This window comes from Strongylocentrotus purpuratus, unplaced genomic scaffold (genome assembly GCF_000002235.5).
Source record: "Strongylocentrotus purpuratus isolate Spur 01 unplaced genomic scaffold, Spur_5.0 spur5_scaffold_11, whole genome shotgun sequence".
Taxonomy (NCBI): Eukaryota; Metazoa; Echinodermata; class Echinoidea; order Camarodonta; family Strongylocentrotidae; genus Strongylocentrotus; species Strongylocentrotus purpuratus.
Genome location: NW_022145596.1, coordinates 356,504 through 369,175, shown reverse-complemented (window position 1 = coordinate 369,175; position 12,672 = coordinate 356,504). Strand labels below are relative to the sequence as shown.

The 12,672-nt window shown below is 34.8% G+C and overlaps 1 protein-coding gene across 4 annotated transcripts in view; it reads left to right on the top strand.

Annotated features, from left to right (window-relative positions):
- The window catches only part of LOC590415 (transmembrane protein 131), a 35,653-nt gene that overhangs the window by 13,983 nt on the left and 8,998 nt on the right, over positions 1–12,672 (top strand). For 3 of the 4 annotated variants that reach the window (XM_030980257.1, XM_030980256.1, XM_030980254.1), the window contains exons 7-24: positions 574–692; positions 1,257–1,468; positions 1,924–2,080; positions 2,909–3,079; positions 3,715–3,816; positions 4,464–4,586; positions 5,192–5,383; positions 5,840–5,995; positions 6,389–6,464; positions 6,807–6,924; positions 7,579–7,714; positions 8,117–8,226; positions 8,566–8,641; positions 9,172–9,344; positions 9,727–9,866; positions 10,520–10,715; positions 11,134–11,598; positions 11,982–12,537. In XM_030980257.1, coding sequence (XP_030836117.1) covers positions 574–692; positions 1,257–1,468; positions 1,924–2,080; positions 2,909–3,079; positions 3,715–3,816; positions 4,464–4,586; positions 5,192–5,383; positions 5,840–5,995; positions 6,389–6,464; positions 6,807–6,924; positions 7,579–7,714; positions 8,117–8,226; positions 8,566–8,641; positions 9,172–9,344; positions 9,727–9,866; positions 10,520–10,715; positions 11,134–11,598; positions 11,982–12,537 — 3,278 coding nt within the window. The remainder of the gene's footprint in view (positions 1–573; positions 693–1,256; positions 1,469–1,923; positions 2,081–2,908; positions 3,080–3,714; positions 3,817–4,463; positions 4,587–5,191; positions 5,384–5,839; positions 5,996–6,388; positions 6,465–6,806; positions 6,925–7,578; positions 7,715–8,116; positions 8,227–8,565; positions 8,642–9,171; positions 9,345–9,726; positions 9,867–10,519; positions 10,716–11,133; positions 11,599–11,981; positions 12,538–12,672) is intronic. The other variant, XM_030980255.1, reaches the window with a different exon arrangement.

Sequence of the window (12,672 nt, the reverse complement as noted above, 5' to 3'; positions counted from 1 at the left end):
GTTTTATCATTAAAACATATTTCTTGATATCAAGAAATAATTTTACGTTGTAAAGCAATGGTAATTCATGATATCAAGCATTCGATTTCGTGATATCAAGAATTCGATTTCGTGATATCAAGAATTCGATTTCGTGATATCAAGAATTTGAATTTGTGATATCAAGAAATATGTTTTATTGATAAAACTGCTTGCCATAAGATCGCGCCAGCTCGCCACAACTCATGGCTCCAACTCGGCTAAGTGGGAGCCCTTCTTAACAAATAGGTTCTGAAGAGAAAGAAAGAAAAAAATCTGCAATCAATTCTGCAGGAGTGATAAAGCAAATTTTGAAATTTGCAGTAGAATAATTAATACCTCTGTTAATCATTTGTCATTTTGTTTGGCAATAAATGATATCATTTTGTAGATAGCGCCCTGCTTTCTTATTCATGTTTGCTATCCGTTCGATATGGTACATTTAAGTGTGATGGTTGAGAAAATGTTGAAATGAATGCTTAAGTACAGATTTCCCTTCTGTTTCCTTTTCTGTATAAATGTGTTAATCTGAGATAACAATGTTGCATTTTGCAGTTCCTGGTATTTATTCTTCTCTGGAAATGATGGACTTTGGAACTCTACGCACTCAAGATGAACCGAAAACCATTCCCCTCTATTTACTAAATACGGGTCCAAAAGTCGTGCATATATCGGTTAGTAACTAATCAGCCATTTCTGTTCGTTAATAAACCAAGACCATTCCCCCTTTATTTGCTTGATTTAGGTCCAAAGTTTGTGCATATACTGGTTAATAATTATCAAATCAATTTGTTGTGTTTATAACTGAAGATCTTCCACCGGTATATACTGAAATTTGATCAAAAATTCATACACATTTATGTTATTTACTAATGAATCAGAACTATGTGTTCATTAAAAAATAGTTCCTATAATATAATGCCAAAAGTCAAGCATTTTCTACTTAATGTTGTCTTATTGTCTATTATTGAATCAGATTCTTGCTTATATGCAACTTGACACTATGTTTTTTATTGTTTCACAATTACTCAACATCGATTTACAGTGAATCAACAATTCAAGATGACTGGAAATTGCAAAAGATTCAGGAACACTTTTGAGTGTGGATACTATTTTGTGTTCTTGAAAATGTTCTTTCACCTCCACAGTCTTGACTTAAATACCTCCTCTTCTCACCCCACCCCCTCCTAATGAATGTCACAAATAGCTTATTCTTTTCTATTTTTTCTTCTTTTCAGTCTGTATCCCTAGTTAGAGCCAACCAAGCTATTTCAATAGATTTCAGTCCGATGGGGTTGCGGCCCTCAGACACACACATCAGGGTTGCCAATTTGACCTTTCACCCTAGAAGAGCCAATCATACAAGACTCTGGTCAGGAAAGATCATTATAAAGACGAAGGAAAAAGGCTTCAAACTTCTGATTCCATATCAAGCACATGTACTTCAAGGGTAAGTAAGAGATTCAAATACCATTTCCAATCTCAGGCTTCCATACTTGACCAGTTATTACAACATTGACATCGATCTAAGCTTTAAGTCTACACAATTTGTGAAAGTTAGAGCACAGTAATCAGTGAGGTTCTTGAAAGTTGTGTTGTGCAGTACTGCTCCTTGTAAATTGTTATTACTATGGCATACCTTAATATGTTGAGATTGATCTATTTACTGAAACACACCAAAAAATGCAGGGCAGTGTAATTTATGGAAGGTTTTTAAAAATTCATTTTGATTCCAAGTAGTGACTGATTGGCAAAGAATGTTCTGATTGTACACCCCCTTCCAATAGGATCATTTGAATATTAAATAGATGCGGTATTATCCTTCATGCTGTCATGTACCTCATGATCTGATTCTTACAATTGTTTTGACCTTAATTTATTTATTTTTCATCCATTTTCTTGCAGTATTCTTAGGTACAGTAGGAACAACACCTTGTTTTACTTGTCAGACCCTCCTCCAAAAGGTATGACAGAGAGGAATCTATCACTCACAAATCTCTTCAACTTCTCCATAGTTCTGCATAGCATGAAGCTCGTGGATGATGCTAAAGAGGTTTTTAGTGTGAGTATTTGGGCTCATGGAGACATTTTTAAACGATTAAAGTTGTTAACATCAACTACATTGACTACCGTGATATAATACTTTGAAAATCATGTTCCATTTACCGTTTCAGTAATCCCTGTTAAAGCTCCTCTAAAGTGTTGGGAGCCCTTGGGATAACCTTAAAGCATGACATGCTTCCTGATACATCTCTAGACTGTCCCGTTGAGCTGCCATTTCAGTTTTTTTTTTTTAGTTTGGCTAATCAGATTCATGTTAATATTTTGAAACCGACATCCTCCCAAACCAAATTTTATTGCATAGTCAAGGATTGCACAAAAGATCATGACATTTTGGCCAGTGAGAATTGTATTTTTTTATCAATGATTTTAAAGTCAATAATAACTATTATAATTGTGTTCATAAGTTTATATCATTTATATTATATCTTATTTTGTCATCATTGTATACGATATGTATTTCTGTTAATTCATGTATAATTAAATCTTTAGATCAATCATGTAATTTATTGTATATTTGATTGTTGTAAAGTGCATAGAGAATTTATTATTATTATGCGCTATATAAAAATTACTTTATTATTATTATTATTAATAATAATAATAATAATAATAGCTAGTTCTTATATAGCGCTTTTCAGGACCGAGGGCCCTCTCAAAGCGCTTTACAGATACATATATTACTACCCCGGTCATCGGATTCAGGCTAACCTGCACACAATGTATGCACATTCTCCACTCCCTAGGGAGCATTCCAGCCAGGTGTCAATTACACATTTTGTTTGTTTGTTTGTAATTTTGTATAACATGCCCTTATTCTTCTTTACAGGTGATGAATGTCAGTCTACCTGTATCGATAACACCGCAACAAACATACAGTGATTTGGTGTTACGCTTCAACCCTGCAAACGCATCTCAACCTGTGTCTGCTACACTGAAACTTAACACCAATGCTTCAGTGTTTACCGTTCCAATCTATGCCTATACTGGCAAGTTAAAGGTTAGTTCAGGTTTTTTAGGGATGTAAAACCTTATTTTATGCAAAGTGAAATTTAATAATAATAATAATAATACAGACATTTATAACGCGCAACATATTCACCCAGAGGGTGCTCAAGGTGCTTACAATGAGCTGCATAATATACTTAGATATAATTTTGCTTACATTACATTACATTATACATGGTTTAAAAAAAGATGATATTAGTTAAAGTTGGCCATTAGATAAGTTTTCAGGCTGGCCTTGAAACTATCTACTGATTTACAGTCTTTAAGTGTAAGATGCAAACTTTTAATTGTTTGCTCTCGCTCTTACTGATGTTTTATTATAAAACAAAACAGTTTTACAGTTATCATGCCCTCTGAATTTGATCATTATCTTGACTGTCTCAATGAATAGGGAGACTGATGTTGAAGTGTTAAAGGCTAGCCACTTTTAGAATTGAATATACTTAATTTTTGTAAGTACCATTTTATCTTAGGATTTAAAAAAAGAACAAGAAAAAGAATGTTGTTGAAGAGAAATACTGATACTGATCTTACTAATTTTTGTCAGTAAAGTTGATATAGCTGTTATTTAGAAATGTATATCATTCAGTATCTTTTGCTTATCATAGTACTTCTTTTTATCAACAGTTTTCTATAAGCTCCGATAAGGACAAGGTTGACTTTGGTACGATGAGTGTAACAGATACAAGAACAACATCGATAGAAGTAGTCAACAATAACCCTGTGGAGGTAAGTTCATTTTTAGGTACTGGATTCTCTTCATGTACATATATGCTTCCTATGTCATAAATAATATAAAATACATGTATGATACTAAAGAGTAGTGACAATGACTGCTGTAAATCCCACCCAGGCGGATGACTGAAGCCTGTGTTGTGTGTTAACGTGCCCCTCCCCTTGTTCATAGACACAGGCTATGTTAAGTGGAAAACATTCCGTCCCTCAGATAGGACGTTAAATAGAGGCCCAGTGTAGAGAAGAGTCACTGCACTATTCGTATAAGAGTAGGGGGAAACCCCGGTGTACGTGGTCCACCTGCACACACCCCAGTTAGTATGATACTACTCTGTAAAGAGGTATGTACTCAAAATGGAAGAAGAACAATCATGACAATGCACTGCAAAGTTAGTCACCAAGGCAGGGTCTCAGAACAAGAAGAAGAATCAGGACACCAGCATTAATGTGCTCATCATAACTTAACAAATATAGTTATTATTCTTTGATCATGTTATCTTGATAGAAAGTAAAGATTTCTTTATTCAAGTAATATCAAGATGCTGCCATTCAAAGACTTGAAGCATCTTTTGTAAAGTAAGCATTGTTCTACATTGGTAGGTAGAGACATAAATTTATGTTTTTATCTTCTCTTATTACAGGTGCCATTAGAGATGTTTTCGTGTACATTAGAGAAGTGTTTCATGTTACTCAGGAGTATAGAGAGAATAGATGATAGCAACATGGATGGGAATGAAGACACGGTCATACCCTCACCCAAAGCAGTAAGTCATTAATAATTTAGTTGATCTGATTTTGCCTTCATTAATTATGATGCAACCCCAAGCAATGGTCAGATTGTACTGCTCTTCACTTTTCATGTGCCACACTTTATGCCATTAGTTTTATGCCATTAATTTCAGTGCTTCTGTTTATCCATTTATAATGAATTGAAATTTATGTGTTTAAATCCATGCTTCATAAATGTTTTGCAAGATGGAATCTAGGTTACACTTGCAATTTTTATCAACTTTTGTAGGATGTAGTATGTTTTCTTCTCCTTCTAAATTCCTTTGCTGACATGCTTTCATCATCATACAATGGTTGTTTGACAAAAGGACAGTTGAGACGGGGTGATTTCTTGCATAAACCAAATTCATAACTTCAACCCTAGATCCAACGCTATACCTTACATAACACTAACCATAAACCTAACCTAAACCCAATTTCAACCCTTACCGTGTACATTTGACAAAATATAACTAGAGCAATTGTCGCTACAGCAAATGTCTGATCATACAAGATATTATGTGACATAAGATAACAGTTGATATAATAATGTTATGAAAGCGTAGTATTGAGACCGTTCCTCTCTCCTTCATTCTGTTAGGTTGTTATACCAGCTGGTCATGTAGCTAACTTTGTTGTGACGGTGACGGCACCACTAAGTGAAGGTCAGTTTGTAGGTGAGGTCATCTATAAGACAGCGTATGAAGAGAAAAGAATCATGGCTACCTTGAAGACTGTAGAAGGCTACCTCAGTGTACGGCCAGATTACATCACTATGAAACCATCATTCCCTGTAAGTATTATATCATTCACATTTATACATATTTAGTACTATACTTATATTTTTATCTGTGTATATTAAATAGGATGCTCGTTCTCATATTTATGAAATAGTGTATAGTGTATATATATATATATATATGTATTATTGTGTATTGTATCTTAATTTTCTATAAGTAGAAATACAAGTATGATGTCATTAAGTTTTTATTGATGCAAAGCCACTAGTGAAGAAAGACAAAAAACATAAATAGACGATAATTTCCATGTACTACTCTTTTTGTTGTTTGGTCCGATATTACCACTGCTTCCAATGTGATATAAAATCTGTTCTACATTAATCAAAATTTGAGTTAGTAATGCAGTATTGTGTCACGTTACTGACTATCTATCTCTCTTGGTTTGTGCAGGGTTCGTAATGCAGTATTGTGTCAAGTTGCTGACTATCTCTCTTTGTTTATTTGTGCAGGGTTATACACAGTCTCAGAGCTTCACTGTTTCTAATAGCTTCAGTCATCGGCTTAGAATAGAGAGTATAGCGCCCGACCCTCCCGATGATAGGTTCTATTACAAACCACCGGTCAAAGTAGTCAACGTTGAAGTAGATGCACACAAGAAACAAAAGGTTAGTCAAACTGAGATTTCATCATCTGTTGTGTTTATCACCTGACATTGTAATTGAAGATTACTGATTACAGCTTATGCTCATTGTTGATGTTGGAGTATTACAGGAATTGTATGTTGTAAAACATTTATAAAATAGTAATAAATGCTATTAACATTCATCATAATGATGATTTTAGATGACAATAACTGTATGAATAATTTGCTCATATTCATGCCAAGAATACTGAAAGTACATTTTTGATAGTACTGTATTAACCTTTCTTTCAAGAGTGTATCGTGTTGCTCATAGGTGTCTTAAGTTTGTCCATTGATTGTTTTTTAAGTGGAGTAATGAATGAGTTTGAGAAAAAATGAGTTGAAGGTTTTCATAACTATGTTTCTTTCGTCACAGATTGGGAGGATAGTCTTTGATTCCAGGAAGCAGTGTGCTACAGACTGTTATGTAGGATTACAACCAAACTCACCACGTAAGTCGGGAATTAAAGACGCATCTGACTTTTCTTAAATATAAATTGTTTTCTCCACCTATTTTCCCATCAGCAGAAGGAGGTCGATTTGCTGATAAAAAGGCAAATTTGGTTTATTTACAAAACAAAAGTTAGATTCTGATGTGGTATATCAAAAATATCCTATTGCTTAAGTTGTGAGTTTAATAATAATAATAATAACAATAACAATAGTATGCTTATAAAGCGCCTAATACATCTGCAATTTCCAAGTTTCTAAGTGCTTTACATTAATACCACCAAGATAGAGCATTTATTGGCAGATATGAAATTAATGTCTATGATTATCTTGTTTCTTAATAGAATCTGAGATGTGGTTGTCATCGCTTGCTTTGCCTGATGATACACAGGACATTGACAAGCTTTCCTACAACTACCTGCGTAACAAATGGTACAAGCTGGTAGAATCAGGACAGACAAGGTGAGTTCACATATCAATTGTTTCTTTATATATTGTATATTGATTTGTTACAGTTGGTTGCCTTGCAGGGCTTTTACTTATTTGTACACTTTTTAAAACTTTTGTTGTGGAAAATAAATAAACCTTAGAATGTATGAACCTGTCTTGATGTAGATGAAGAATGCATTCAGAACTAAGTGCAAAACAATAGTCCACCCATGATATATTAATGATGTAGTTAGTTGACAAGGTTAATATTTGTATATTATGTTATGCATCGATTTGATATGTTTATAGGATCACTGCAGTTTGGAATGATTACAGTTCTGTATTTAGGCTACCTGTTTGTATCAAGACACAAACAATCTCAAACTTTTATTACAGTGTAAACTCATTAATTCATTTATTTCATGCATTCCTTGCATTGTCAAGATTCAATTTTTAATGCCAGCTTTCAAGTTAACATGTCAGTTTTTTTACTGCTATTATTGCTATTATTATTATTGTTGTATTTTCTTTGTATCCTCAAATGTATTTATATATTGTTTATGTTGCTTGTATATGTACGTCACTCGCCAGTGGAGGACGAATTTCTGTATTATTTTAATCAGACAATAAATTATCTTGAATCTTGAATCTTGAAACACCACAATGTATCTTGATCTTTTCTTCCAGTGTGAACACCACGATGTATCTGAATAGCAACCTAGTGAAGAAGATACCTATTACAGTCCAGGCAGAGTTAGAGTGGCCTACGCTAGCAGATAGACAAGAAGCAAAGTTTCCTCTCACATACATCGGCAACACTTCAGTAAGTTACCTTTTATATGCCATCCACAAAAAGGATGTCTTACTTCATCCACACACAAAATCTGTCTCCTTTGTTCTCCATATATTTGTACATGGTTTACGGTTTGGAATGGAAAGTTATTTGAGATTTCATGCTGATGATAACTTGTTTATGTCTGTTTTACAAAAATTTTGCTTAATTGAACTCTTCATGAGGTCCATTATAAAAGTATACATCTTTTCAATAATACATCAATATGTTACTTAATTGAGTACTAGATGCAGAATTATAGTGTATACAGTTATGGCAGATTAGATGTAGGGTGGTAATACGTTAAAGGTTAAAAGGTTTAGATGCGTATTTATGAACTGTTTCCTGAATATTTTCTTGTTAGTGTCTGTTTTTGTATTGCTTGATTTCTAGATTGCTGAGGTGACCCTATTGAATCCTACAGACAGACTGGTAGTAGCTCAGCTACTTCCCATCTCAGCTTACCAGGATCCAGCAGGGGCATTAGATCTACTTACAGAAAGGTAATACCAGTCTCTAATAATCTAGTGACTCAATCAAAATACCCTGTGTAGAATTGATTAACAAATAATAATAATAATAATAGCTAGTTCTTATATAGCGCTTTTCAGGACCGCAGACCCTCTCAAAGTGCTTTACAGATATATATATTACCTGCTGACTCTCTTTTCATTTAAGGAAGGTGTACTCTGTGAAATATAACAGTGATTGGATCAAACTCTTCATTATTTGCATCATCACCCATTTGGATATGAGTATGAGAACAGCTTGCATTCCCAGTTCAGTGTTATCTTGTGTAATCATGAATATTGATGAATCGTATTGTTATCTTTGTTTGCCAGCAGTGAACAGATGGATCCAGAGTTCATAGAAATTGATGATCCTGAAGTCTTCTTTCTAGCTGATGTTAAAGATAAGGTAAGATTAACCATCTATTAATGGTTCATCCATAGTTATATGTATATTTTATGTAAAGTTATTCCCCCACCCCCTCCATCTATGTATTACTTTTAATACAATACGGTTTCTATCAAATTGTTAGTTATAGTTTAAAACCAAATACGAATAGGGACAGCCAATATACATATACTGTTGAATAAGCAGATTCTAAAATGATTAGTGATTAGCTTGAACAGAAGTAAATTTCAACTGTCAGACTCAGAGATATATCTAGTAAAAGGTAATCTTGTGTATAAAGGTTTGGTATCAGACCAAAATTAGTTACAGTCATGTCTTGACTCTATAGTTATTCTAGAGGCAATTTCAAAATTCACATGAATGCCTCTGTAATTTTTAAGTGTATATCATTGCTACTTTTTTCATATTTAAGGGCTTGCCTCTTGGAACATCATGTTTGTATCATAGTAGTATGTTGTTTTGAAAGCTAGTTGTTCATCAATCTGTCAAGAGGAAGTTTTACTGAATGTTCATTGTTCTTTTGTTTACAGTCATCACCAGGAAAATGCCTCAAATCTCAGCGTGAAGCAGTAGAGAGTTTGATAGGTGTGAAGACAAGCCCAGATGCTCTCATTGTTAGTATCAAACCTAAACAGAATGTTACAGTTCATCTAGGGTTTAGACCAACTGATACTAAAGAAAGATATTCCCTCATCTTAATTAGGTAAGTACTCTAAAGCTTTGTCTCTGTTTGGTTTGAATTAGTTCCAAAAGTTTATAAGATAAACATCTTGTTGTGACTTACATTTTAGCTTCTTAAATTTAAAATATTGAAACATTGTATATATGCATGAGTTTGGGTGTATTAAATTACACATGTTTATTTCAAATATTTGTGGGACAAGGAATATTCCATAGATATGTTTTCTGTTATACTTTGAAAGGGGAGCTGTTTATATCCTATATGTAAATATTTTTTGGAGTTAGTGCTTTTCAGATTTCAGATGTTGCTAAGTTCAGGGTGACCTTCTGTCAGTGCAGTTACAGTGCCGGCCATGAACATGAGCTTTGAACTAATCTTCCTACCACTTGTTTGTTTATAACAGGAACAACCTGACAGTGTTAGATGCAGTGGTAGTACAGGGCCAGGGAGGTTCAGGAGAGCTTAGACTTAACAACAAACGACCTGGTGTCAACAGCAATCTACTATTTGAACTTAAAAGTAGCCATCTTGTCGACTGCAATAGTAAGTATACAAATAATACACCGCAATCACCGAGTTGAAGGACCGCAATGGCTCCTCGCTGCAAGCAATAAAGAAGTATATCGCTATCATTTTTTCGGGCATTAGTAAAATTACCCACACTCTGTACCTTAAAAACAGTCCAAACACCCTCAGCAATAGTATACCATAATGAAACCTTATGTGTCTTGATTTTTTTGATTTTCTTTTTGTACTTGTGCACTATATAATTAATTAATTTATTATTATTATGATTATTATTATTGTTATTATTATTATTTTTTTTTTTTGGGGGGGGGGGGTGGTATACAAAGGTTGGGATCTATGGGCATTTTATTCTGGAAAGAAACCATTTTTCTCTGTCAATGATACTTGATAATCATTTTGATGAGGATTAAGTCTAACACTAGATTGTTGACAATCCGACTTTCTACCCTATTATTATGGGAATTTTATTTATTAATTTTCTGTGTAAGAAGATCTTGAAACATCTCATGCATGAAGTTACAGTTGAATACAGTTGAATACAGTAGAGGAATAAGAATATTAATTTCATGATGCATAAACAGCGAGATTGATTAGGAAAGAGATTGTTGTTGATATTGAATTGCACAAAAACATAAAGACTAATCCTCCTCATCTTCTTTTTTTTCTAGAAACATCTCCTAAAGCAAGGAGTCCACCCAACTTCACTGTGAAGAGAACATTCAACATGAAGAACACTGGTCAGTTACCACTATCCATCGATACATTCCTCATCAATGGGAGACTGTGTGAGGGCTATGGTTTCAGGGTCTTACAGTGTAGACCAGTGGAGATTCTACCCAATGAAACAAGGAGGCTTGATATAGCGTAAGTTATCTTTAATATCCCAAGACAGATGAATAATTGTAGAAGATAGTGGGACTGGATCCTATAATACATGCTGGAAAGGGAAGCTGGTTTAGAAGACTACCTTGTATTATACAAGGATGAAATTAACCGAATTGAAGAGCACTTTGAATGTGTGAAGAAAGAAGAATGGAGAGGAGAGAAGAAGACAATGAAAGTGATTCATAATTTGGAGATGGGGGGGGGGGCTTGAAATTATGAAGAAACAAAATTGACATTGTAGGTCTTTCAAAATTCATCAGTAAAGAGTCAAAATTTTCATTTTGAATGTTAAATTAGTCAAACAGAGACTACATCTTGCAATAGAACAGAGTGTTAATATAGATGTTATGTAACAAATTTCAAACCTAATAACTATTTTGTCTCCTTCAATCCACAGATTCACACCCGACTTCACTCTAAACCGAGTCACACGTGAGCTAGAGGTTGTAGCCTTTACTGGTGAGACGCTATCCTTCACACTCATAGCTACTCTACCGCCTAACATGTTAGCTCCATGTACAGCTGCCTTACCGCGACCTCAATGGGAAATCCCCCTCCATCTCCTGTCTGTATGCCTGATGGCTCTTCTCTTCCTGGTCATAGTAGCAGTGTCCTACCTTGAGATGGTCAGGTATCTAGAACCAATAGGAACCAACAAGGCTAAACTATCAGAGGCTGATCAAGATGAGATTGATTCTATCAAACCCTTTGATCTGAGGAATATAGCTGGGTTGAAACCTGTACCACATGGTGGGGTTGGTGGTGATGGAGGTGATAGAGGAGGTGCTGTTAGTTTGCCAGGAGGAGCAGGTGGTGGTGGAGGGGGTGCAAACTCAACGGCAGCAAACAAAGCAAAGTCTAGGTGAGTTTCTGTCTATGATAGGTCTTCTGAGATTAAAATTCTTGTAAGATCTTAATTAATAATTTTTGTGATAACTTAAGCGTTTTTTAGAATGGATCAAATGGCATAATGAATATCCAAGTAGTGGATTGAACAATCCATGGCATGCCAGTTCATAAATTGTTCACCTTCTCATTTGTTGATCTTGAGGACAGGTCTAGTGTTTCACACACATGATATAATAAAGATGCTTGATTACATATGGCCATATGTACTTGTTTCAGTTTTGGTTATATATTGAATTTCAAAGATAAAGACACATTTTATGTTTTTGAAAAGATGTTGTTAAATGCTAATTCTGAATTCTCAAATTTGTATTCTTGTTTTGTTTATTTTTGTGACAGAGCATCGAGTCTCCTGTCTTCGTTAGGTGAAAAGCTGAACATATTTTCTGGGAGCAGATCGGTTTCCAAATCTCGTTCTGTTTCTAGTTCGGTAGCCAACAATACACGGCAGGCAGAGAGTCGCGGCTCCATTGATCGGGAAAAAGTCCAATTGAACAATTTAAACAGTACTACAACCTCGTCAGCTCCTAAAGTTTTTAATAGGGCGCCCTCTGGTCAGCCAGCATACACGCTGCAAGATCGGAAGGCTTCTCGGAGCAAGCGAGGTCTCCCACCTGATTTTGAAAATAATTTGGAATCAGAACCAGTTGGAAATAACAGCGAATATAGCAACGGTAGAGTCTTGTCTAGCGAAATGATAGATGAGAATCATGTGAACCACGCTGGAGATTACGAATCATCTTACCAAAAGCATAACTCACGAATGAGAGGTAAAGTGAGTGGAAGAGGAGATGAGGGACACATGGGGTCAGAGGTTAAAGATGACGAGATTTCATCGACCACTACAGAAGAATCAAATGCAGAGTCAGAATATTCAGAGAGAAGCAGCAAACAAGTGAGTGCAAAAGAAAGAATATCATTTGTTAGCAAGATAGATGAAAAATATTTCAATCTTAATTTCAAAACATTCTTAGACAGTCTCCTCCTCATAAAGTGAATCTTATGTATGGTTCTGCCAGGCATGCTGTAA